Source organism: Eleginops maclovinus, chromosome 24 (genome assembly GCF_036324505.1).
Source record: "Eleginops maclovinus isolate JMC-PN-2008 ecotype Puerto Natales chromosome 24, JC_Emac_rtc_rv5, whole genome shotgun sequence".
In the NCBI taxonomy this organism is placed as follows: domain Eukaryota; kingdom Metazoa; phylum Chordata; class Actinopteri; order Perciformes; family Eleginopidae; genus Eleginops; species Eleginops maclovinus.
The window spans coordinates 6,940,857-6,968,750 of NC_086372.1; the positions used below are offsets into that span (position 1 = coordinate 6,940,857).

Sequence of the window (27,894 nt, forward strand, 5' to 3'; positions counted from 1 at the left end):
CACAGTGTATCAACCACACAGCCACACTGTGATTCTGCTGGGGTAAAGAAATACAGGGACCACTGAGTTTTGAGCATATCCCTGTCACCCCTCATCTACTCCTGGCCTACCACGGATCAGCGCATTCTGTGTGTAGAGAGGTATGTAATTGAATGTTACCTATACCTTTCACTCTCGCCGGGGTCCTGTGTGCAGTGGAACTCTATCCACTCACAAACAGCTTCCTTGGGTCCAAAGATATATGTCAGTATGAGCATTGCTGCTTTGTTAATAGTGGCCTTGATTTTTTGATTGTTTTTTTGATTACAGACAGAATAAAATCTGACAGATAACATGGTATCTAATTAGTTATTTACCCTCTGTGACTGCAAGAAAGAAGACACATTTAAGGCTTGTAGATGAAGTGTCAATTAACATTAAAGGGGCCTCTTTTCACCCTCTGATTGACAGCAGAGCCCATGCCCAGCCCCTCAGCCTATCACGTACAGTCCGTTGGAGTGCTAAACTATTTAAAAGAACACAAATCTATACAACACACAGGAAAAGGAAAAGCCCAAAAAGAAAAATAGGGTCCCTTTAAATATTTGGATGTGAGTAAGACAAGCAAGGCTAGTGTTCAGTTGTCAAAAATGATTGACATATGTGTTTTCATTCTTGAGTTTTAGACATCTTACCTTTACCTTTAACTGAAGTTCAGTTTGGGAGTGATGTATTCATTTTGGAAAGGTTTTCTAGTGCGATGTTCCCTCTGCCATGAAGCCCTGATGAGAGGGATTTCTGCCAAACTCCCTCAGCTTTTATGTGACAATAAAATCATTTGTTGCAGAACATTTATCACCCTCCATTTGCGCTGGGATTCCCCCTCTCTTTTGAGACTGTAACGGTTGCAAGAAGAAGATTTTTTAAGAGAATATTCAAGGCCTGTAAATGAAAGATGGTGTTTAACACAATGTGTGAACTAGGGGACAACCTCACCAAGGATTACACATTGTCATTCCCTATCTCACCTTGCAGTAGAGGGCTGTTTACTCCAGTCCAGTTGAGTCCAGTCAATTATAGGGAGGGTACTTGCAAAGGGACATATTTCACTTGAATCAATAAATGTTCCTGCAAAAAGACCTCCATGCTAAACTTTTAAAATGTGGATTATATATTTTTCTACGCCTTTTATGGAAAAAAAAAATCATCTGAATAAGTGGGATGACCTTAACGCTTTCTTCTCTATGCATATTGAAAACCCTCCCATTTGTTAATGCTGGCAACTGTCTCCGTTTGAAATCCTAATTCACTATAAATCATAAAGCAGGCTTATCGCCGACTGAGGAAACTGCAGCAACCTTTACTTTTATGTATTGGCCATATTTTCCCTCCATGAACGACAGCTTTGGTACTAAGGAAAAGCAACAGCCTGGATTTAAGTGTGATATGCTATTAAGTGAAGTTTTCACCCTTCCTGAGTAGCAAGTGTTACAGATTTCTACTGGTTTAATGGGATTGCATCATGAAGAATTAATTCTGTGCAGATCGAACACCAATGAGTGGAGTAAAAGTAACCTAAATAAAGAGCTATGTCTAAGAAATATGTCTTGGTAGGGATTCATATGCATAGCACACCTGCTAGTACTATCAAGTGAACCGAGTTAATTTGGGGCTATTTGGTTCTTCACCAACCGTACCAACACAAACAATGGCCATTGATTGGCTTTTGGGAATTTTAATGGTACATGTAATAGCTCTATTGTGCGTCCTTATCGGGCATGCAGAAACACTTGCTCTCAGTCCATTTGCACTCTTGTTCTGAAGGCTCTGAAAATGTCTTTGAGTGGCACTAAAGCAGAAACCACTCGGATGGCGACGCAGTTAGCACAAAAATGTCCCTGGCATCTACATGGAATTACGCTGAGTCATAGAAGTTAGGTTTGTTATGTGTGTAGGTTGAATGAACAGCTTTGACATACCCAGGTACTTCTTGATGATAGGGACAATGTATACCCTTGGATCACACACACACACATACACACACACACACACACACACACACACACACACACACACACACACACACACACACACACATAAAAGGATATGCATAGAACAGGCAAAGAGAAGGCTCAGACCGGATATGAACATGATTCAAGGAGTCACCTGGGAGTGTCATTTCTAAGTAGCTCCAGTGGGACTCACCTCAGGTAATCCATAAGCAATTATTCTGAGGAGACAACAGACAGACCTGTCATATCCGTTCTCCTCTGTGCAAATGCACTCAGGCAAGAACGAAACGCCACCACAGGCGCACACACACACCAACACATTTGCACATCCGTAAAGAAAAGCGCATCTCACCTTTTCTCCCTCCCTCCTCTCTTTGCTCACAAAAATGTCTCTCCTTTCACGTTCTGTCTCCCCCTTGTCCCGGCCTACTGTTCTTCACACACCCACCGATTTTCCTTTTTAATGCACTTTAAAGAGCTATGGATTGACATGAAATGTACATCTGAAGAAGAATTTGAATGTTTTCTTGATGGTGAGTTTTCCTACCTCCTGTAAATTTGAATTAATATTTCAGATGACCGCTGAGCAGAATCTACTCGCATCTCAAAGACATTGTCACTGCATAGGTCTAAAAGTCAATGTGTTTATCTCAAGTACAAAAGTAAAGGAACACAAATGCACTCAAAGACGTTCAGCCTCATTTGTTCTTCAACCTTGTCGAGTCAGAGGTGCTCTCTGGTACATTCTTTATGAAAAAAATCAAAGGCGATACATAGCTGACTCCCTTAAATCTTAAAAACTGAGATGAAACACGAGTCCTTGAAGGACCTGTGTTGCACACTGCCCCACTAGCCCTAGAAAAATGTCTGCCTCTTAGTTTGGACTTAGTCAAGGGAGAAATTAGCAGAAATGGCTCAAACACCTAGCTATCACCCTGCCTGTGTCTGCTACCTTTTAATTCTCGCCTTTATCGTTTCTCGTCGCTTGGTTGCTTCCCTCTCTTGTCTCCCTTATATATATTTTTTCCAATTACTTGAGTGCACAAAAGCTCTTGCCCATTTCGAGCGCAATAAATTATTGTCTCCTAATTAGGCTGGGAGGCGGTAAAAGCATGTCCGTCCAAGTTTTCAACCAAGCCTTGTTTCAACCTGACTGAAGATTGAATGATTGAAAGGTGCAAACTAATTGGATTCATGACTGGCTGTCTGGATAAAATTGCTAGAATATCAAAGCGGGATTGAGTCAGTGATTGTGAAGGCCGGTATAGAAATCCAGTGTGTGGGTGAGTTTTAAGAAAAGACATGTAGACATTGAGAAAGGCGCGAGATGGCAGAGGATGTAAGGAAATGGGAATACATGACAGTATACAGATGAAAATAATGTTTTACAGCTTGAGGGTGTAACATTTTACTTCCTGGATGAACTTTCCTCAAACATTTAGTGACCCAAGAATTCTCTGATCAATAAGCCAAATTGTTTATCACAAAACCCTTTGCGGTCTCGCATTGTGCAACAGATTTTAATACAAGGCAGGAGCATACAAAGCAAGATCAACTGAAATAAATAAGAAAAGAGTTTGGGAGTATGGAGTGGTTGTTTTGAAGAAGCCATTGTTGCTAGTAGGGCATGAGCACCATACCGGAAAGGATAACTGAATTGCATTGATTTGTGGTAAGGCTTAGTGATGCTTAAAGCTGGGATGAGCAGGCAACAATGGGATACCTGCTAACTCCAAATCCCCTAACAGCTAGCCTGCAATTAGCACACACTGGGTGAAGACTAATGGCAGGCTAAAGCAGTCGTCTTTCTTTTGAGCTTTCTACCCCAACGTGCTGGGTAAAAAGACAGCCTTCTTGGAGGATTTTGTTGAGGTCAGCAATAGGGCACACTGTCCAGACAGCTTCTGGGCCTTTGTGGCTACTCCACCTCCTCACAGAAGAGGCCCAACTAGCAGCAGCCTCCCAGATGTCCTTAAGCCAAGTGAGGAGGGCCACTCTAAATCTATACCGGGCCCTGAAGCGACAGCAGCCTGGCCTTCACAGATGTCAGCTGGATTCTTGCTAGCAATGGAGTCTGCAGCTCACCAGATAGGTGGAACAGGTTTGTAATAGCTAATAACATTCTTTGACTTTTAGCCACAATAGCTAATAACACTCCCACGTATGCTGTGCTCCTAAAATAACTAAGTACAGTTAGCCTGTGAGTGCAGGTTGACACACAGGCACATATACACACTCAGTTTGGAGACTGAATCAAATGACCAACAACCCTTCTGATTGCATATTGATCTCTACAAAACACTCATGAAACATTACGACTACAGTCACGCCTTATGACATTTTTCAGGTAACTGTTCTCTGCCCACGCTAAAATAGACACAACCATGCTTTTTATTACTGCAATAGCTTGTGAGTAACAGTCTCCCACTCAAATTAAGTATTTAACAGACAGTGACCTCCAAGAGAACACTTGATGGAGGTCCAAATGAGTGACTGACACTCTCGCACAAGAACTGCCCACATTTCATTTATGGATTTGTCCCTTTTAGGTATAATAAAGTTGAAATCAGTAAGCGTGAGGAGATGAGATATGACAAAATTAATGAACATGATCGATTTATGTTTTCAAAAGCCAGACCAGACGCCTCAGCAATATTGAAATACACAAACGCTGTAGATGACATGGATAACAATCAATTGATTTGTCCCCTTGGAAAATGCATCTTTCTTTGACAAAAGCCCCGAAACACACACACCTCCAAAGTCCAGCCTTAGCACGGAGAAGTTCAATAATCATTCTCTTTCCAATTACTGTTATCCAATGGCATTTATGTAGGCTGCTTGTATGCTTATTTTCTGAATCTGAACAGTGACATCTGCTGGACATTGAGGGGATTGATTGTATTTCTGCCTCAGTGCAGCATGGAGGGAAAATATTTTGCATAGCCCACCAGATATGCTTGCAGATTTGGTAAAAACTTAAAATAAAATCTAAATCATCCACAACATTTATACATTCTCCACTATGTATTGACCATATGGATGACTTGAATCTGGTGATTAGTGGAAGTAACAAAGTTGGTTGCTACATCAAAGCATTTTTTGTGTACAGTAGGTTACGTCACCTTTTTAAAATATATTTTCTGCTGAATTAATGCATATTAAAATCTGGTCTAGAGAACGAGCAAACGTGCTTCTTAAGCTTTGAAATAATTGAAAAAAGGAAGGAGCCTTTGAGCACGGGTAGCAACTGCAGGTGTGTCAGCTCCTGGTGCAGAGAGGGGACAGGTGCATCTGACTTGATATGAAGACTTTTTAAACTTTTTGTTACAGTGGGGACTGCAGACTCTGAGGCAGGTGTGGGACACGGAGGCCAATCAGACCGGTTCAATTGGGCAACCTTGAGACCAATGAGTACAGTAACAAAGTCACCTATTGTAGTCATTGAACAGTGTTAGCACCCGCCGTGTTGCCTTACAAAAGAGTGTTTGGGTGGACTCATTTGAGTGTGAAAATGTGCGGTTTCTAAAGTTGCTTGATGCTGTGGCTACATTTCCTGTTGTCTGCTTTGTTGCTGTTTCATTCTGCTGCACTGTCATATTTAAATCATGTTGAATAATACTGCTTGTTGCACCTGCCCTGTGGTGTTCATGGCTCTCATTTGTTCATTGACTGTCTGGTTTTGTCATTTATTATGGTTGATTCTCGTGGAATCCTATTGTATTTTTCTGAATCAGAGTCAGTTATGCTGGCTATGAGTAGGAATTAGTTCTTGGGTTGCTGTTGTCATCTTACAGTACAGATAAGAGCACTAGCAACTATTAGCATTTGTGTGTGGCTTAATGAGTTTCTCTTTTTCAAGGTTTCAAGGTTTTATTTGTAATATGCACAGCATATGCAACGTATATGTTGGCAATTAAAATCTTATATCCCATGCTCCTCCAACAACTCAACATACATGGTTTGCATATGTGTTTGCTAGTATGCATGAGCTATGTGTTGCCTGCTGATGTTTTATTCTGCTTTTGATTCTATAAGTGTCATATGTAATGAATGCGTGTTGCACTCACCTTGGTTTCCATAGCTCTTTCATTTGTTTCTGTCAGGTTTTTCGCTTATCAGTTGTATGCACAGGTTGCAGAAAGATAATTGGTTGTTGGTTTGTGGTCTGATGCTATTCCTCATATTGACATTTGTATAATATAATCAGAAATTTAGTTTTTTACAATTTAATTAATATTTTAGCACTCTTTCCATTCCTGATAATGACTGATTATCATTATGTGTGCTCAAAACGGTTAGGTTTTGAAAGTATGTGCAGCATTTTTAGAACAGAGAATTGAGAATCCAAAAATGCTTTGTTTTAACTTTGTCTTTACTGTGCTTTTCTAACAAAAATCTGTCCCGCTTAGCAGATCTAATCCTGAGGGAGTTTCTATTATAGCTTCACTGCTTATGCAGCCATTGCCTTTTTGCTGGAGAATCCTCATTGTCCACAGTAGCTTCAAATACCTGAGTTTGCTTACCACATATACTGGAAATCAGGACAATGAGGGCCCATACAATGCATGCAGAGGTCCTCCTGGGAGTAGAAATACTGTTTCTTTTGAAGTTTTCTTTATGCTGTGGCTTGGCTGTTCAAATCCTCTGGGGACGGCAGAGCTTCCAGACTGCCCTTACAAGTGCAGTTGCAGTGGTAGCATCAAAAATGGCAGTCTACAAAAGTGTTTGCCTAAAGGAGAGTGGAAGGTCAGTGGTTCAAATTCCAAGATCCATGGGGAAAAAAACTGAATGACTCACAGTTTCTGCTTCTTGCTTGAGAAGGTGCCCTTGGGGCAAAAAAAATACAAGCTCTCTAAGCTGCTCGACCGTCACAGTTCTCAAGTGTGAATATAGCCGTGCTATGTCATTGTATTTGAACCTAGGTTGTGTAGCGAAAACAACACACAAGCTCAGCAAATCTGTCCCTTTGCAAAGGTTAGGCTTTATATAATAGTTCTCAACCCTTGCATTACATTTTGGCCGAACAGCAAAATCCCAAGGGGCATTAAGTTACTGTATCGATCTTTTTAAAATGTCATACAAAGTGTTGCATGTGAACAGGAAAGGGTCAGTAAGCACATTTAGCTGTAGTTCAAATTGGATTAAGTTGGTGGAAAAGCTTGGAATTTAGAGCCAGAGCAGTTTTATTTGTATTTAAAAGGATGGTGTTTTAAAATCTAAAGGCGTACCTCTTTTTGAAAAAGGAATTCATTATCCCATGTCGAGGGAACAACACGTCACTTAAGAACATAGGCATATTGTATATGGAAAGTAGTCTCAGAGGCTGAAGATAATTGCTCTCTATGGACCACACATCAACGATGACACAATTCGGGCTGGTGTTGCTATAGTTAGAGAAGCACAGATGGCCTAATATTGTGGTTCCTGATTTTAAAGTGTGTATACAATACCGCAAGGGGCGGGGGTAAGCCATTAAAAGTGCCAAGATTTCAGGTTTTGAGGGACGGGGATCTGTTATTTGGCAGTAATGCTCCTCATTGAGTGTTTTTTTTTCTTCTCCACTAATGACTGATATCAAAGCTTTGAAACGTACTACACGTTGAATTACAAACGCCTCCATCATTAGGGGAAGGGGACCTGCCATTTTGTTCTTTTAATTTTTCCCTCAGTAAAGTAGTTTACGTGACAAACTGAACCCCATCTTCTCAAGTGAACTGAACACACCGAGGCGTGACATTAGCAACTGCATGCATGATTCATCACGTGGAATGAGAGTTCAGATGCTCTTGAGTGATTTAACGCCTCTCTTATATCGTGGTTGAAATATGGTAATACAAAGGATAATTACATTATTTCCCCTAATGTGATGATTAGACACCACTTTGCTAGATGAATCTATGAAATCTAGTCCATTGTTAAACATCTAAGTGGTTTTGTGAATGGAGCCTAGTTTCTAACCTTTTGGGGTTGAGCCCAGAGTTGGGAAATAATTATTTAGCGATCCCTGTACCATAGGAGTCATATGATCCATTGGTTATGTAAGGATATTCATTATAGCAGCTTTATATGTAGGATTACTGACATTATCATGACTCAATTCTGAATATATTGATGTGAGGATTGCTTGAATTTCCTCCAAAAATGTAGCTTTGTTCGTATGTATTTCACCCCGCCCTGCTTCATGAGACTGAATCTTGACATTCTCACACCGTAAAGAATCACACATTTTACTGTGAAAAGGAACGTTTATTCTTGACCTTCTCATAAACTTATCTCAGACGACAGTGATGCAAGCACTCATATCCTGTTTTCCATCAAAATGTCCAAAGAGACGGAACATTAAAACACCATGGTCATACAGTCAAAACGGAAACATTTAAATTAAGCACTATATATTCGTATCGGATACAATGAAAACATACAGTTTGAGTTCATTTCCAGAGGAAACACAGATCTTCTTCATACTTGTATGTGTACCAGGTATTGAAACAAAGCAACATTTAGAAATACAACCTTTGTTTTTCCACTGAGGAGCGCCTTTTGTTGCCTCTGTTCAACATAATTATATATATATATATATATATATATATATATACACATAACACCATATTAACAATATCCCTTTTTTTTGTAGGGGTGTTGAACTTTAACAATAGCTGAATATAATTGGTGCCTTTTTTGAAATGGCCAGCCAATGAGTGAAGAGTGACCCTAATGACATCATCGATGTGCGACAGGTCTGAGAACAGCCGCCTGTCTCAATAAAGTGAGGTGTAATCCAACTTTTTTGAAGAATAATTTGCATGTAGATTTAATAAGACCTCGGTGTAAACATGACATGTAAAATGGAATATTTCTAACAATGGGAAACCATTATTTGTAAAAGGTTAGCACACTCTTGTCTTTTTAAACAGGAATATGCTTGTTTGATAGACAAGTGAGAAAGACCTCAGCAATTCCTCGGCTCCAAACAATAACTTGCAAAGCCTAATCACAGGGATTGTCCGGCAGCCAACAAAAGAAAATGAAAACAATAAATCTAACAGAACACAACACTGTCCAAATATAATGCATGTTGTCTGCACCAAAATGAATTAAGTTTGAACAATGTACAAAAACAAGATCTACATTTAAGGGAATCCTCCATTTAATATTAGCATACTTCTCTTTCTTCTCTGTCATTTTTCAAAAATATGTTTTTCAACTTATGTAAAACTTATGTATAGACATCTTGACATTAATGGCTACTTTGGTTCCTTTATAATAAACAAGGAAAAGATAAGGGGAGATCTGCGACACATTTACAAAATATACATCTGTGGCTTTCTCTTTCTGCAGCCATGATTGATTAAAGTTAGGGTAGTGTGTGTGTGTGTGTGTGTGAACTGTTTAATTGTGTGTATGCAGTGTTAATGTGTTTTCTTTCTGGAGTTTTTAAAAGTGCTATGTCTAATAAAGTGGTTAGGAAATTAGGACTAGTTTGTGGCTTGTATCCTAGTTGCCATGGTACAAATGCACCCATCGTGGCCCAAAGTGCCTTAGAGTAAGTATTTCTGGCTCAGCTTCGTCGTTTTACTGGTCCTCCTGGATTGACTCCAGCTCCCTATCAATCCATCTTGACAGGATTTAACTAGGAGTCAAAGAAGATATAAACCAGCGCTATATTTGCTATAAGAAATCATAGTATATGACAGAAAATCACATGAGAAGCTTGATAAGACATCACTCCAGTCATCTCTTCTCTCTGTTTCACATATTAAAGCTGAACTAGGTGTACACGTATTTGAATTACTTGGATAGAGTGATTTAAAATGTTTTATTTATTAACTCTAGCTGCAAAAATGTGGTGTAATAGAACAGATCTGACTTTTAAAACATTGGAACGCTCTTCTGTTCTCTATCCAAAGTCCTACCCAATGCAGCTTTAACAAAATAGCATCCAGTTCATTCGTATTTATTCTCGTCAGTCCGTAGTTTTCAGTTGTCGAGCTCCAGCCCCTCGAGGTGGTCCGGGATGGGTAGGCCGGAGAGAATCGTCAGACATTTATTCCACACATTGAACACGGGGCACACGGGCTGCACGAAGGAGACGTGGAATGTGTGCAGGTGCTGGGAGCCCACGGCGTCGTAGAAGGTCACGGAGCCGGCGTCGTAGTCCAACAGGACCCCGACGCGCCGCAGGTGGGGTGAGGGCTCGATGGCCAGCTCCTTGCTGTTGTGGCGAACCACCCAGGAGTTGTTGCAGCGGCAGAGCACCCAGGAGGCAGAGTTCTTGCCGATCCACTCGTGCTTGGGAGCTGATTTGTAGGCGATACCCACAGCGTACCTGAGAGAGAGTGGGATAGTCTGTGAAGCTTTACTCAAACAACTCAAATTAAAAATATTTGGATCAGTTAGACTCACCATGTGCTCCCTCCGATCAAAGCCTCCCAGTAGTGGCGGCCGCTGTCAATGTAGACGTTCCCCACCACGCCGTAGCTGTTCTGGCTACTGAACCGCTCCTGGCTGTGGCCCTTCTTGGACGTGGTTTCGTCCCGCTCCACCGTCAGGTTGTCGTGGGACACCTTCAGCTTCTTGTGGGCCGATTTGGGGTCCAGCTTGAATGGCTGGCCTTGTGGAGGAGAAAGTCATTGGAAACATTGGAAACATGCTTTACAGAACAGCTCATTTATATTATACGGAGGGGTCTTGTGCTTACTGTTGGTCTTCAGAGTCCCCGGTTCACTGCTCCTGCTCCCCGCTTGGTTAATGGCCTTGACGACAAAGATATACTTGGTGCCACTCTGCAGACCGTGCACCGTGTAGTGGTTCTGCTTGATGTTGGGAACTATCATCCAGCTCTCCAATGAGTTGCAGAGACCTGGGGAGACAGGGGAGAGGAGGGTGAGATAACGAGAAACACACGACAGGGTCTCTGTACAGTCAGTTATTTCATTAAAAAAATCATTTACCCAAACAGAATTTATTTACTTCAAAGTTCCCTGGATGTACAGTAGAGTGGCGTGAGAGCATAGTGTGCTCAATGATCCGTGGTGTGTGAGCCCGTGGCAGTGGGCACAGGTGAGAGGGTGTGAAAAGACACAAGAGGAAACCATTCACACCTCGTTGGCTTCATGGCTGAACTGTGCTCTCTCAGGTTTATGTGGGTCATTTAGCATGTGTTTCATTGAACTTCCCTTCATACTGCAGCACAACCTCCAAAGGATTGCATGTATGTATGCATGTTCATGTCATGGCTTCATTCCCCCGAGGAAGGCAATCTGTTTGTTGGCAACCTAGAAGTTAATAATCTTTCATAACCAGCACCCTCAGTATTCCTTTCTTACAATGTTACTCAAGAACATGGATGCTTTTTGTCTGCTTCTCTTTCTTCTTTTTTGGCAAATATGTTTTTGGGGAGTAGACTATCAGCCTGAAAATAACACATTTTATATTATGATTTAAAGATGCATTTTTCCTTTCAGGTTCCTAGTTGAATAATTTGTGGAAAAGGCGGCTTCTTTGACTATAAAACAATAATAAGTCCAGAAAAGAGCCAATTAATGCCAATGCATTGAATGGTAGCTACAAAAAATACCTAAATAGTATAAAAAGTTGGGATTTATTTTGTTAATTTTAAGAATTAGACACTTAATTTGACTACATGCTTTCATTTGTGTCCTTACTAAGGACTTTGTATGAGTAAAGTAGTTAAATAACCATTCATGTAACTCAGTGGTGGGCCGTCAGGGCCAGCAAGGCCTTCTCTGCTGGCCTAAACATCATCAGAATATAAATTAAATTTTGATATATTTTTTCCACAAATACGTATTAAATTATTCCCCATAGTCTATTCTCTTCATTTTATAGCGTTCGTCTTGGCTGCGCTGCTTCCAGCCTCAGAACGAGATTTGGAGGGCTGGCCTTTATGTTAGAGCTTTTATCCAATCATATTTCAGCCATAATGTGTTGCTAGGGTCAAAGAAATCTGCCCTTAGGCCTTCAGAATCAACAGTGCGGGCGGCTGTAAGCTTAAAGTGAACGCAAACAAAACTGTGGCGTTAACCAATCAGATTTCGAGGTGGCGACAACGGGCCAGCTAGCAGGCGTACGCTAACGTTAGCACGTGCACATCTTCTGATTGGATACACACTATTGAGAGGCAGAGCTAGGCAGTAGGCAGAGCCATACAGTCTATGGGCAAAGCTAGCAAACAGAACTAGAACTTGAGCGAGCTAATTTGTGTAGATTTCTACAAGCTATTTTTTTCAACCCACAATGGCTGAAGGAGGAGAAGAGATCAATTTGGTAGAAGATATAATTACAACGCCATTTTCAAAACGAACTTTTCAAGTAAAGCTACACATCTTGAAAAGGGAACGACCAACTCCAACGCTAGCGAGCCTAGCACAGCAGGGAAACTACGAGCGGTACCCCTGGCTCACATCCTCCGAGAGGCACTGCAAATTGTACTGCCGGGAATGCCTGGTATTTGCAACTGATCGATTTGGTGTTTGGAGCCACACAATGCCGGGGTGGCAATGGTATTATCCGGGACCTTTCCCGGCCCAAACCATCGACCTGGCCTGATTGGCCCATGGGGAAAATAGTTGTAACTAATTTTTGTCACTTATCTTATTCTTGCATTAATATCAATTCAACTGTAGTCTGCATAAATTCACCATAGCAGCGCAGCCGCCTGCTGCATCACAGCAGATTAAATAGGTTCTACCATGTAAGGGAATTCTCTCCTCCCAAATGTTTCAGATGGTTTGGCCCACGGCTCGTCTTTTAAATAACAACGGCGCGAAACAGAGCGCGTCAGTGATGGAGGGTAGAAAGAGGCCAGGTGGAACGGAGAGGGCTAAGCTTAAAAAAAGACAGGAGGTGGCAGCCAAATGTGCCAAATTGACAGATATGTTCTCAAGACAAGCTGGTAGGTTACTGAGAGATATGGATAATAGGCCTGGTTGTGAATTTGATCAAATAGGCTATAACGTGGCGAACGTTTGCAATGTCAACTCAACTGTCATCTGACTGCTTTTGTTGTTAAATATGTAAAATCTCACAATTTATATGATTTAGAAGTGTATTCCTATATTCAAAGAAGAACCGAACACTTTCTTTACATTCCAGTTCTGATGAACAATTGCTTAACGCTTTATCACACTGTATCTCCTCATCAACTGTAGCCTGCATTCCCACAGGCGCGCACATGTGGTTACTAACGCAATATTAAATAGGGACGATCACATTTGTTGTTTGATATTTGTTATTAAATGCATCTCAAACATGCAATTAAAATAAATATAATTATTTAGAAGTGCTGTATGCAAATATTGTACATGGTTCGCGTGTGCAGGAACAGGGGCAGCGCGAGCACGTTGGGGTGTTTAGTTGCCTTTTTTAATTACTGGAGAGTCTGCACGCGCGTTCTATCTGCGGGAATCAGCATCATGTTTCATGTTCAAGCCTTCCCCTCCCATTTATTATAATGTGAGCTGAGCCCGCTCAGACCCGTGCAGGGAATAGACTGTTCTATTTTCAAGTTGCAATGAGCACTTATCCGGACACCGCGCGGGCACGACGCTTTGATGTGAAAGGAAGAATCTGTTTTCTTGTCGATTTCTATCCATTTCGGACTGAGCACGAATGCAGATGCAGAGATGTTCACGTCCCGTGCTTGCTGTGTGTAAACGAACCGAACACTTGCTTTACATTCCATTTTTCCATTTTTTGACAAACAGTTTCAAATGTGCTGTCACGCTTATCTCCTCTGCAACTGTAACCTATTTCGTCTCGCCGTCATATCGTGCATTTCCACAGAGGCGCGCACACTGTGGTTATCAACTCACTATTAAATATATTTTTTTATTGTTATCGATTGTTTTCTAGCAACAGCTCAGCAGACCACTTCCAGTGCTACTGATGATCCCAAGGAGGGCACGACTACTGAAGGGCCAGGTAGAGGAAGATACTGTAGTTAGTCAAGATAGACATTTGTGATGTAAAATATTGGCATAGAGAAGAAAACCATGGTAGGGTGGTAGACTAAATCATGCAAATCATTTAACACAACCACAATTACAGTAAATAAATAAATGAATTAATCAGTGAATAAAAGGATAAATAAAGTGTGTCATGTTTTCTAGCAACATAGACAACTCTTAATGAACATTTTCTGTAGCCTCAGAGGATCAGGTGCAGTCTGAAGGAGAATGCAGTAGGCATGGAGAGGCCAGGACCACAGAGGAAACAGGTAGCAGGATTTAAAACGAACTAATTACTTGAAATGCATCAAAATAAGCCCAAATGAAATAAGTAATCACTTCAATCAATAATTAATCAATAATTGTCTATGTGACTAATTGCTATAATATAGCAGTGGCTCAGTCAGTAGGGGCTTGGACTGGGAATCGTAGGGTCGCCGGTTCAAGTCCCCGAACAGACTTGAAATATGGAAAGTGGACTGCTACTTGTAGAGGTCCCAGTTCACCTCCTAGGCCCTGCTGTGGTGCCCTTGAGCAAGGCACCGGACACCTCCAATCCCCCCTCCCCATTGCTCCCCGGGCGCTGCACGATAGCTGCCCACTGCTCCTAGTACTAGGATGGGTTAAATGCAGAGGACTAATTTCACTGTGTGTGCTCTGCTGTGTGCATGCATGTGACAAATAAAGAGGGTTTCATCCTCCGATTCTATCTATCTAGTCAGATGCTGAGAGGGAGGCTCGAGGAACCTTAGAAACAGCAGGAGTGCAGCAGGAGATCTCACAGGCAGCCAATAGCATAGATGAGGAGGCATTTGATTATTTTTCTCGTCCTCAGAGACAAGACCTACAAATGTTTTTTAGTTTCCATCCTCAGCAGCCCACAACACCCCCTGTAGCCAAAGTGTTCTACAACAAACAAGGCACCAACCGCAAATGGTTGACTTTCAGTGACAAAACAGAATCACTGTACTGTTCTGTTTGTTTGGCATTTGCGCCACCTGCTAAAACAAACAATCCCTTCATTAAGGGTGGTATGAAGGGATGGAAACATATCCATCAGCGCATTGAAGAGCATGAACAAAGTAAGATACATAGGAATTGTGCAGATGCTTACTTTCTGATGGCTAAAGATGCAAATGTAAACAGCCTTTTGGCAGGCAAACAGATGTCTTTACATCATGAGAAAGTTAAACAGAAGCGCCAGGTAATGGAACGCATTGTTGATGTGGTTAAAGTCATTGGAAAATGTGGTCTTAGTTATCGAGGGGATAAGGCAGAGGCTGCTTACACCCTAGAAAACACTGCAGTCAATCATGGCAACTTTTTAGAGTTGCCACTGCTTTTGGGCCGATATGATCCCTGTCTTCAGCAACACATTAGCAGTTGCATTGAGTAAAGCAAAATTCACCATGACAGTGGGGGAAAAGGAAGAGGGTCTCTTGTGACACTTTTTTCCAAGGACATAGTCAACAAAGTGGTGGATGTACTCAAAATGCTGATAAAACGCAGAATCGCTGATGAGGTCAGAGAGGCAGGCATGTTTTCGGTACAGATAGACACTACTCAGGATGTGTCATCCACAGACCAATGTTCTGTCATACTAAGGTATGTGACAGATGTGATTCATGAGCGACTGGTTGCTGTGGTGGATTGTGAGAAGTCCACAGGTCAGCATTTCACTGACCTGTTGAAACAGACTTTGGATGATCTCAGCATTGATATTGGCACATGTGTGGGCAACTCCACTGATGGTGCTGCCAATATGCAGGGCCAATATCAGGGGTTCTCAGCATTGCTCTCTGAACTGGCTCCTACACAGATTCACATGTGGTGTTATGCCCATGTGTTAAATCTTGTTCTGACAGACACAACAGGCAGTGTGGTTGAAAGCACATCACCTTTTTCCATTCTGAATGATGTGGCAGTGTTTCTGAAGGAGTCGTGGAAACGCATGCAAAAGTGGGAGGAGATGAGTGAGGACAGACGTCACCGGAAATTGGCTCCAATAGGAGCTACAAGGTGGTGGGCTAAGGATCAGGCCCTTACAAAGGTGTTTGGGAGCTTTGGCGATCCAAGGGATGCTCTCTATGTTGACCTCTTGTTGACCCTGGTGGCAATTGAAGCGGATGACACTATGAAGTCAGTGGTCAGGGCCAAAGCAAAGGGGCATGTGGAAACCCTTTTGAGATATGAGGTTATACTCACAGCCCAGATTTTCCTCCGCATCTTCAGGCACACCTCCCCTCTATCCAAGTATTTACAGACACATGGGATGAATATTTTGTCAGCTCAGCGTTTGGTTGAGGGGACAGAGGAAAGCCTCAAAACATTTGCCAGGGACTTTGAGGGAGTTAAAGGAGCAGCTGATGTGTTTGTGAGTTGGGCCAACAAGAAACTGGAAGAGGCAGATAGTGAACTTGTTGTGGAGAGTTCTCTCCCAGAAAAACGACTCAGAAAAAAGAAAAGAATGCCAGGAGAGCTCCAGGAAGATGACCCACCAGTCTCACCTTATACTGCATTTGAGGTCAAGGTCCATAATGTTATTCTGGACACAGTTGCTGACAGTATCAACAGGAGGTTTGCAGCCAATGCAACACTTGCCTCAGATTTTGCTTGCCTTGACCCAAACAACTTTGCTGAGTTGAGGGAAAACGGAATCCCCAGTACAGCACTGCAAGAGTTAAGCAAGTGTGTATTGAGGTTTGATGACAGAGCGACTGTCAGCAGGTTGCATGACGAGCTGTATAGCCTGGCATCCCAGTGGGAGAGACTGAAAAAGTCTCCTCTGGAGGATTATGTGGTCAGGACAGGAAGAGAGGTCACACAGACTGATGAGGAGGGTAGTGGAATTTCATACATGGAGCCAGAATTTGAGCTGGAGAGCAGGACATGCTCTTCTTGCAAAAACTGTGCTATCTGCGTTTACTTGATCCTCACACAATATAACCTCCTCACAGATGCTTACCATGTAATCGGGTTGGCTTATAAGTTTCTCTTGACTCTTTCAACCACCCAGGTTGCATGCGAGCGGAGCTTCTCTGCCTTAAAATGTGTGAAAACCAGGCTACGAAGCTCAATGTCGCAGGAACTCCTTGATGCATTTATGCTCATGTGTGTTGAAAAGGACATTTTGATGTCCATTGACAATGACACTGTCATTAACGAATTCGCAAAGACAAGCACTTTGCTGAGGAAACTTTTGCTGTTTTAATCTTAAATACAGTATGTGCAGTTTGATTTTTGAAATAACTTTGATTTGTGAAATAACTTTTCTTCTTTATCATTATCTTTATTTTATTTGAATTTGAATTATATATTGTTAAAGTGACGCAAAGTATTATATACCTTTGTTTAAAACAAATAAAAAGCATTGAGAGAGAATTGTTTTTTGTTTGTTTTATCTTTTCATGGACTCAAATTCCTCCTCCATATCAGAGTGGCCTGAATTTGAATTAAATTCCCGGACTGAGAAAATGGCCCACCCCGGCCCTGGAGCCACACTAAATTTGCAAACTTGAGTTGTCTAACCAAGGCAGCAACGAGACACCAAAGCACAGCTGGGCACTTGGAAGCACTGGTGCTTTTGAAAACCTTTGGGGACACCCGAGTGGATCTACAGCTCAACGAACAAGTGCGCAGGGAAACGGAGCTCCACAACGAAAGGGTGAACAAAAACAGGGAAATATTGAAAGACTGATTGATTGTGTCCTGTTTTGGGGTAAACAGGAACTTTCATTTAGGGGACACGATGAAAGCGCTGAGTCCAGAAACAGAGGAAACTACGTGGAGCTTCTTTCTTTTCTTGCTGAGAACAACACAGATTTGCATTACCACCTGTACACAAACAACATGTTTACTGGGACGTCAGGCAAAATACAAAACGACCTGATTTATGCTATTGCTGAAGTGATGGAAGAAGAGATCAAAATGAAGATTAAAAAAGCACCCTTTGTCGCTGTTATGGTGGACGAGACGTCAGATGTGGGTAATGTAGCACAGCTGGCACTTGTTCTGCGTTATGTGACGGACACAGGTGTCAAGGAGCGGTTTGTCAGATAATCTGATTCATTAAGTTAACTGTAAATGCTGATGTATTGATTATAAATGCTTCGGAAATATTAATATAACTCTGTTGTACTTGACTATGTTAAGGTGATGCAACGCCCGGTTATACTGCGTTTCTGTCTAAATGTATAGTTTCTAGAGCCATGGCGTCATAATGATGGTATTAAGAGGTGGAATAATTCAGGTAGGACTGTGTAGGACATCACTGAAGGCCTAGGTGTGAAATGCACGGCCCGCCACATAACTACTGCTAGTATTCCTACTGGTATACACTTAAAGACCTACATGAAAATACATCATACACATGGTGATTCTTTCTCTCTCTCTCTCTCTCTCTCTCTCTCTCTCTCTCGCTCTCTCTCTCTCTCTCTCTCTCTCTCTCTCTCTCTCGCACGCTGCGAGTATAGCGGAGAGTGGTGATTATCGGTTTCGTAAATTTTCAAACCCTTTTAAACATCTGTTTCTTTCACTGGGTGATTGTGTATAACTTTGTGCATCACGTCACCGAATTTTGGTGGATTTGTTTGGTGGCACTGGTGATTTGTTTGCCACACACTCGGCTCCGCATGGCGTCTCGTGGCAGCAGCTCCTGGTCGGAGAAGCTGACTCGCCAGCACCAGCACGCCATCAAGCTCTCTCCACTTGGCGGTGTTTCGGTAGAGGAGTGTAGTTTGGCTGTGGGTGCTGTGGTGGGATATGGCAGGGTGAAATCTGCCTCGCGGATGAACAGTGCTGTTGTCATTTTCTTAGACAGCACTGTGAAAGCTAATCAGCTGGTGCCCCTTGCCACTCCTGCGAAAAAAGTGTTAATATCAGATGTACCCCCGTTTCTGCGGAACGAGTTGTTGGAGAGAGAGTTGGCTCGGCACGGCAGCTTGTGTCTCCAATAAAAATGATCCCCCTCGGCTGCAAGTCTCCGCACCTTAAGCATGTGGTTTATTTCAGGAGACAGGTGCTTATGATCCTAAAGAAGGATGAGGGGGAACTCAACTTGGTTCTTAGTTTTTGTATTGACGATGTTGCCTACACTGTTCATGTCACGTCTGATATGCTGAGATGTTTTGGATGTGGAGCTCAGGGACACCTGATCCGCGCGTGCCCTGGGGGAGCGGGTGACGGTCCGGCGGCGGGTCCCGGTCCGCATGCCGCTGCTCCGGCGGCGGGTCCGGCTGCCGCTTCTCCGGCGGGGGGGCCGCCTGCCGTTGGGTCGGTAGCGGTGCCGCCTGTCGTTGGGGTGGTAGCGGTGCCGCCTGTTGCTGCTCCCGTCGCTGTGGTGGGGCTGGGAACGCTGCGGACGGGGCGGGGCCGGCTGTCGCTTCACTCAGTAACTTACTAGGGGACAGTGGGCACACAGCAGCCAGGGTGGCTGAATCTGTTTTGGAGGAAGTCATCATGGATGGGGATTTGCTAAAATTACCCATCAAAACAAAAAGTGCAGAGGTATGCAACAACAACGCGGCCCAAACAAAAAAGGTTTTAAAGACAGAGTCGCCGTGTTCCTCTCAGCCAGAGGGACTCTCAGAGGACTCGGAGGACAGTGACAGTGACAGTGAGGCTTTCAGCGAACGTATGCAGGTAGACAGGGGTGAGGAGTATTCCTTCCAGAGGATCAGAGGCTTCCTGAAGGATACTAAAGGGAAGAAGGCGTAAGGGTGCAGGATTTTTTTGTTGATCAGCTGTTGTTTCACGACTCTGCTAGGGCTCTCATGCCGCACAAGAGGCCTTTGGCAGCTTACTTTCAGCAAACAGGAGATCTACAGGCTGAGGAAAATACTGCAGAAGATCCGAGAAGAAACTGCTGGAAGTAATGATTAATTACACCTTGTTTGTCTTTTCTCTCCTTTCCTTTTCTTCAGTTATCGTTTTGACTTGGTTAGGATGCAGCTATACTTTCGTTATGGGTGACATAAAGCTGAGCTCTCTGAATATTAACGGTGCTCGAGGGGATGCCAAGAGAGCATCTTTGTTTTCTTTAATGGAGAGTAAGAATCTGAATGTGACTTTTGTCCAGGAGACTCACAGCACTGCTGACAATGAGAGTGACTGGAGGAGGGCATGGAGTGGGGAGGGCTTCTTCAGCCATAAGTGCAGCAATAGTGGAGGGGTTGCTATTCTCTTTGCCAGAGGTTTCACACCCTTTTCCTGCACCGTTGAGGACATCATTCCAGGTCACTTGTTGACATTAAATGCTGTTTTCGAGAAGGTTAAAATATGATTTATTAATATTTTTGCTCCCAGTGTGGGCTCTGAAAGGCTTTTATTTTTTTAACAGTTGAAGCATGCCCTTAGCACCTGCAGTAGTGAGGAGTATCTGTTCCTGGGGGGTGACTTTAACTGCAAAGAAAACCCTGTGCTGGACAGGAACTACTGGGAACCGCATGCTGCCTCTAGGAGTGCCTTAATGAGGATCACAGAATCTTTCGAGCTGTGTGAAATTTGGAGGCATCTTTACCCGGGCCAGCGGCAGTACACCTGGGTGCACTGTAGGGACAATCTGTTGTCTCTAGCCAGACTGGGCCGAGTGTACTGTTTTAATCACCACATTAATACAAGCAGGAGCTGCTCCATCAGTCCTGTTGGGTTCTCTGACTATTCCCTTGTTCAGGTTTCAGTTTTTATTAATTATGTGAAGTGCAATAGTGCGTATTGGCACTTCAATGTGTCTTTGTTGGCTGATAATCATTTTAAATCAGTCTTCACATTTTTTTGGCAAAACTACCGTAATTGTAAAAGTGAGTACAGTAGTCTTCAGCAGTGGTGGGATGTGGGGAAAGTCTAAATCAAACAGCTTTTGCTAGATCTGAGGGCTCTGGAGAGGGAGGTGGTGGAGCCGCAGGGATTGGCAGACTCCACAGGAGAGCGAGAACATGTTGAGGTTTTCAAAGGTAGAAATTCAGCTCTGTCCAACCTGCTGGGGTTTTCTGCTCAGGGTGCTCTGGTCAGATCCCGGTTTCAGAAGGATGCTCCTTCTCACTTTTTCTTCGGTCTCGAGCGCAGGAATGGTCAGAGAAGGCTGATGCACTCCCTGCGGTCAGACTGGGCAGCTGCTTCAGGAGTCGGCCGACATTCAGCAGTGTGCTGTCAGGTTTTATAAAGAGCTCTACCGGTCAGATTACCAGGCAGAACCAGAGGTGGCGCTGTCCTTCTTTGAAGGCCTTCCTAAGGTCCCTGAGGGGGACAGCTTAGACCTGGAAGCTGAGCTCTCTGCCCAGGAGCTGCAGGAGGCCCTGGAGAGCATGCAGAGTGGGAAGGCTCCTGGCATAGACGGCCTGCCTGCAGACTTCTATAAGGTTTTCTGGCCTGTTATGGGTGATGACCTGCTGGGTGTCCTCAGGGACAGTCTCAGTAAGGGGAGGTTGCCTCTGAGCTGCAGGAGGGCGGTGCTCACTCTCCTCCCCAAGAAAGGAGACCTGCAGGAGCTTGGGAACTGACGTCCTGTATCCCTTCTCTGTACCGACTACAAACTGCTCTCCAAAGTGTTGCAGACGAGGCTGAGGAAAGTGATGGAGCATGTCGTTCATGTAGACCAGACATACTGTGTACCCAGCAGGTTGATAACTGACAACGTTACTCTGATTCGAGATGTTTTGGACCTGTCCGGTTCATTGGGCTGTGAGCTTGGTCTGATTTCTCTGGACCAAGAAAAGGCTTTTGACCGAGTTGAGCACCAGTACTTGTGGCAGATGCTGGAGGCTTTTGGGTTCAGCTCTAGTGTGATAGCCAAGATCCAGCTCTTGTACAGGGACATTGAGAGTGTACTGAAGATTAACGGTAGTTTATGTGCTCCTTTTAAAGCTGAGAGAGGAGTCAGACAGGGCTGCTCTTTGTCTGGGATGCTGTACTCCCTGGCCATAGAGCCTCTCCTACACAACCTAAGGTCCAAACTCATGTTTTTTCTTTTCCTGGCTGCGATCATGTTCTTAAATTGTCTGCGTATGCAGACGATGTAATGGTGATTGTGAAAACTCAACAGGATAGCAATGCTGTAATAGATACTGTGGGTGTGTTTAGCAAGCTCTCTTCTGCTAGGGTAAACTGGGGGAAAAGTGAGGCGTTAGCAGTAGGGGCAGGCCACTTTAATGGTCTAGTTTTACCTGGGGGCCTTGTTTGGAAGAGGGGAGGTTTGAAGTACCTGGGTGTTTATCTCGGTGACGAAAAACTTTTCTTTACAAAACTGGGACGGGCTCTTGGAAAAGGTGGAAGGCCGATTAAAGAAGTGGATCCTTCCAAAACTTTCTTTTAAGGGGCGTATTTTGATTTTGAATAACCTTGTGTCCTCCATGCTGGCTCACCGGTTGGCATGTTCAGACCCGCCTGTAAACCTGCTGTCCAGGGGGCAGGCTCTAATGGTGGATTTCTTCTGGGACCGCATGCATTGGGTCCCGCAGAGCATCCTTTTCCTGCCAAAGGAAGAAGGGGGACATGGACTGGTTCACCTGGCAAGCAGAGGGGCTGCGTTCAGGCCCCGTTCGTCCAGAGGTTCCTGACTGGACCTGCTGACCTGGTATGGAGACCCGTGGCTCGTGCTGTACTAGAGCGCTGTGGAGGGCTTGGCCTGGCTGAGTCGCTGTTCCTAATGGACCTTAAAGGATTACACTTTAACAACCTCATGCTTCTACAAAGGACTTTTCAAGGTGTGGGGGCTTTTCCGGAAAGAGAGAACGGAGAACTGTGCCTCTTTATTCTGGCTCCTCAAAGAGCTGGTGGTCCACGGGACTCGTTTTCTGGGTGGAATAGGGCCTTCTCTACAGCAGAGACTCTGTGAAGAGAAGATCCTCATACTGGGACATGTGCTGGAGGTGTGTGGCCCTCGCCTGGACAATGCTGCGGGCCTGGCGGCACGTTTGGGCATCAGGTCAGTCCGAGTGACCGGCCTCCTTTCTGAGTGGGTGGAAACAGCAGCTCAGCGAACCAGAACTGGCTGTTGCTTTCTGTAACGGACTTAGTGAACTAAACGAAAATGACTCTTTCCCGGAGATACTTTGTGTTCCTGACGTCACGTGATAGTTTTCTGTTAAGGTTTAATAATGTCACTGATTTTAAGTTCAGCACCATGTCCAACAAAAGGATGTATTTTTTTATGACAAAAGTGCTAAACCAGAGCAGACTGCAGGGCCGAGTGGACACCCGGTGGAGAGCCCGCCTGGCCCTGACTGAGAGCGCTTTACAAGCCACCCGCTGACAAAGAGGCTGGGGGATCTACAGTGAAGGATTCTACACGGCACGGTTGCTGTCAATGCCTTTGTTTCAGTGATCAACCCAGCTGTTTTTGATACATGTCCGTTCTGTGACCAAAGGGAAACCATCTTCCACTGTTTCTCAGAATGTGATCGACTCCTTTGTCTCTTTCGGTTACTGACCCAGATGTTTGTTTTGTTTGGTGAGGTTTTTTCCCCCAAAGTGTTTATCCTTGGTTACAGGTACACCCAGAGACAAAAGGTTAAATGTCAGCTCCTGAATTTTTTGTTGGGCCAGGCCAAAATGGCCATCTGCCTCAGCAGGAGAAATAAAGTTGGGAACTCGATGGCTTGTGATGCTGTGCTGATCTTTAAATGCATGGTGAGAGCGAGGGTCAAAACTGATTTCAGTTATTTTCGTCTGACAGAAAATGTGGGGGAGTTTCAAATATGTGGTGCTTTAACATTGCTTTGGTTTCAGTGGAGAATGATGAGCTGGTTTTCAGTCAATTCCTAAATTGAAGTTGTTTTGCTTAGATTTTTGTTCTGATGTGGTTTGTTTAATTTATTTGTGAATAAAAGTGGTTTGAAAAATCAAAAAGCTCTCTCTCTCTCGGTCTCTCGCTCTCTCTCGCTCTCATATCACATTAAGAGACATTTCCCACAGGAACTCTAATCAAGATAACTGTGCTTAACAATTATCCTTAAGCATGTTGTTTCCATGTGTTGTTTTTTTAAATCAACCTTTCACTTAGTGAATCTCTGGGGGGATTTTCTGGCGTGTGACTCAGATGCCAACAGCAACACTTCTGACATTATGGGATGTGAAAACACGAGGTGCGAAAAATCACAGCGTCTCGGTAAACCGAAAGAGACAGGGATGTGAACGCGAGAGAGGAAGGAAAGGGAAATATCACATTATTTTAATAGCTGTCTTTCCTTTAAACTAGGTAAAGTAATGACCAGGAAGATGAAAAGAAAGATGTTAGTTTCCAACTGTGCTATTCAAACATTGTGCATGTATTGACGTAAGATCTTATTTACACCCATGTGAATTCTCCGCTGCACCATTGTCAAACTACTTCCTCCTTTCATCTGTCACAAGCTACAGTCCATTGATGTGTGACAACATCAGAGGGTGATAGTGGTATAAAGGCTGCAGGCTTCACTTTAGGAGGTTCCACTTCCACCGCTACCTCGGCTTTTAGTGAAGCACTTCAACTCCCAGCTGCCTTAGGGGAGCTCGTGGCCACAAGTAGAGCGTCATGATTGTAAGTCTTAAAATGGTAAAGAAAAGTCTGAAGAGCATATTTTTTATGAATATCATAATGCAAGGTGTTGGACAATGGCCAGTCCACTAGATCTTTTTTTTTTTTTTAAAGGGGCGCTATTATGCTTTTTAGGGGTTCGCGGGACATCTCTAGGAAGTGAGCAATCACAACAGAGGGGAAATCAGAGCAGACTGAGCTCTGGTTTCAGAGAGAGGGTGAAAGGGGAAAACAGGTGCTGCAGCACAGGCAGTACGAGGAAAATAAAGAGCTTTTTGAACATTAAAGCATTGAAACATGTCGCAGTATAGGTACTTACTTGCAATGTTAGACTGTCCAGTAAAGATGGCGTACTGCAGCTCATAGGAAACCACCGTGAACTCATCATCGGACGTCCAGTGGACAGAGATGGTGTCATACGACGCCGTGCACAACTCTTCCCGTATGCAGGGAGCATTGGGAGCTGCAGAGAGTGAGAAAGAGGACAATAATCCAATAAGCTCTAATGCTTATAATTTCTATTGAGCCAATTCTAATATTGCAAAATGATCACATACAGTAGCCCCAATTAACCTTGTACGTTTTCGTTTGAGTGCAAAGGCTTCATTACACAGCGGGCTGAAGATGTTCTTTCCACTAGAGTGGTAGGTTGAGCAATTAAAGCGATGCAGAAGAGAAATAATAAAAAACTGTACTTAAAAAACATCAAGGCAGCAGTGAGAGTAAATATTAACCCTTGTTGTTACGTACGTTTTCTTACATTCATTCGTCCGCTATGCTTATGTTCTTTAGGGAACTAAAGAAAACTTTTGTATTCACAAAAGCTCTACTAGAAAGAGAATGGAGTGAAGTTAAGATACAAAGGCACGGCTTAAATTGATTCTAAAGCCACTTCCTATCTCTTTCTGTGTCTGTCACTCTCCCCCTCTCCCGACCCCTCTGCCATGAGTGGCTGCACATAGTGGAGTGATTCACTTAGTGAGAAGGCCCTCCAGCGAAGCCCTCATGTGTCGTGGAGAATAAATATGAGCCAGCCATTTTCACAGACCTTCAAATCCACTACACACGATGCCTTGTATTTGTCCCCGGCGCGCTCGTAATTCACGCTGTGACATTTTGATGGTTCCTCACAAATGGGACATCGGAAATTAATGTTGAAAATTACATTTTTGAGTTAATGGGCTGGGGCCTGCTACTTCAAACACAGTGCTTGAAGACAGCAGCGACTTCAAACAAATCAAAGAAAAACAAAGTCTGTTTTTTAAAAAACCTGGAGTGGAAGTTTGATTAAAGGCATGTTTGGTTTAATGGTCAACGAGGAAAAGGAAGGAAGGGCCAGACTGTTGATCAGACAAAAAGTATTGGTCGCTTTGGATTCATTTAACCGAGAAAGCAGAAAACAAAAAAGCCTTTACCACGTTTGAGATTTAAAATCTCCATTCGTTTTTGACTTCAAATGACTTTAAAAACAATCAAGGAATGACTTTGATTCAAACACAAAGGTTTACCTGTAAGGTAATCCAGATTTTCCAGTAGCTTCTTCTCTCTGGTGAAGTCCAGGGCGACCGTGTCGAAGGTGTCCGTTAGGTTGATCTCAGGGATCAACACTTGGGTTGATGCGCTTGCCATTGAAACCCTAGAACATAGACACAGTAAGTAAGAAGTAAGAACAAGCATTAACAAACTCCTCAAAAGTGGAATTAAATAAGTCTCTTTATTAGTGAGTCTGCAGTTTCTGAAAGAATACTTTTGAAGGATTTAAGGATAATGATTTAATTATATTTCAGTCGCTCCTGAGGATGCACATAATGGACACCAAGTGTTGTTCTCAGCTGTCAAATGAATTAGTCGGAAAGCTTGAGAAAGGTTGGGGGAATAAGATTACGGTAAATTAAAGATGGATTCCCAACTTTAAAGTGTTTTGCTGTTGGGGAATTCAAGTGCACAAAGTTCCTAAATTGTTTCTGCAAGTGCACTCTTTGCCCTATCCTTAAAACTTAAGTTTGCTGAATAATTTAACCGTGTGAGGCCAGTGTGTGCGCTCTCTGACCTCTCATTGATGCACTTGGCAGTCTGCAGGAAGCGAGCGTGATCTGTTTCCTTCAGCGTCTGATCGGCCTGCGTGATGAGGGCGGAGGACCTCTCGATGCACTGCTTGCAGTTGGAGATCTGCTGGGCGAGCTTCCGAATCCTTTGTGTCTGGAGAGACAGAAATGAAATAATCAAACCAAGAATGCATGAAAACACATTGAGTTGGGAAACCTCAAAGAGCCTAATATGGCCCCTATATCTGTTGGACTATTTATTGTCCCACACCTTTGATTTTACGGTTAGGATGGTGGGGTTGATTAACGATGAGAACATAATCAGAGCAGACGACAGGAAATTACCCAAGAGAATAACGTTTTATTGCTACGAGACGATGGATGTTAACATTTCGAAATCACTCATACATGAAAAGGTCGCATGATGCACACATCTTGTAGTACTTCCTGTTTTCTTAATTGCTATGAACATGGCGTATAGCAAAGGGCATGAAGGCGTCCATGCTCCTCAGTGTCACAGACTGAGGCTCATGTGTTCCCACACTCCTTCCTGTTTTCTGTATTTGTATAAAAGGTTTCTTTTGACTCTAAATGAAACTGACGCTTCAAGGTAAACCCTTTCTCTCGATGTTGTGGAGAAAATAAGAGGACATTGCGATAGCATGTCTAATCTTCATGTGACTGAATAGGAAACCAGAAAAGAAGTTAAATGAGTGCGTTAAGCTTCTCCCATGTCCGTGCCACTATCAGATTTTCACGGCGTTGCAATGATTCACACAAATCTGGGATTTCATTTCCCCTCGTTTGCCCCCTAGTTTCATTCTCCTCTCCCTACAGTATGAGCGGAGATGTAAAGAGACAGATTGAGGTCAGTGGCTGGATTGAGGTTAAAGGACTTTTGATCAGCAGTTTGGCTGCTAGAGAACCCAAAACACTGTAATTTCACGGAACTCGTTTTGTTATAAAAGAAACAAGGTCTCAGAAAAGAGCAATTTCAGTGTGTATTGATCTCGATCGAGCACTCAACAAAAAAGCTTTTGTAGAAATCAGTTGGACTAAAAATAAATACCTCCTCATCCAACTTCTCTGAAGCAATACAAAAAGTAAAGTGCAAATGACATGATGGAAATAAATCTCCCGTGGGTCTCATGTCTTCTTAGATGCAGCTTTAAAGAAAAAAAGATCCGGGTTTATAACACACGTGCTGTCCCATTTGCACTAGTTTTGGACGGTCTGATCGTTTTTCCCTTCTGTTCGGAACGAGTTGAAGGGTTTTGCATTTTAGGCAGCTGAACAGTTTGCCGTCTGCTCATGACAGAAGGTCAAGTGGCTGTAACAAAGTATTAGAATAGACAGATAAATGGGCTCTTATGTTG

The 27,894-nt window shown here is 43.3% G+C and overlaps 1 protein-coding gene across 2 annotated transcripts in view; it reads right to left on the reverse strand.

Moving 5' to 3' along the window:
* Window positions 1-8,544: 8,544 nt before the first annotated feature.
* LOC134861052 (E3 ubiquitin-protein ligase Midline-1-like) overlaps window positions 8,545-27,894 on the reverse strand; it is a 58,219-nt gene continuing 38,869 nt past the window's right edge. For both annotated transcript variants that reach the window (XM_063878045.1, XM_063878044.1), the window contains exons 5-10: window positions 26,524-26,672; window positions 25,982-26,109; window positions 24,793-24,936; window positions 10,693-10,854; window positions 10,398-10,605; window positions 8,545-10,320 (exon numbers count right to left, since the gene is read on the reverse strand). In XM_063878045.1, the coding sequence (XP_063734115.1) occupies window positions 9,972-10,320; window positions 10,398-10,605; window positions 10,693-10,854; window positions 24,793-24,936; window positions 25,982-26,109; window positions 26,524-26,672 (1,140 nt within the window). In that variant the 3' untranslated portion in view covers window positions 8,545-9,971. The remainder of the gene's footprint in view (window positions 10,321-10,397; window positions 10,606-10,692; window positions 10,855-24,792; window positions 24,937-25,981; window positions 26,110-26,523; window positions 26,673-27,894) is intronic.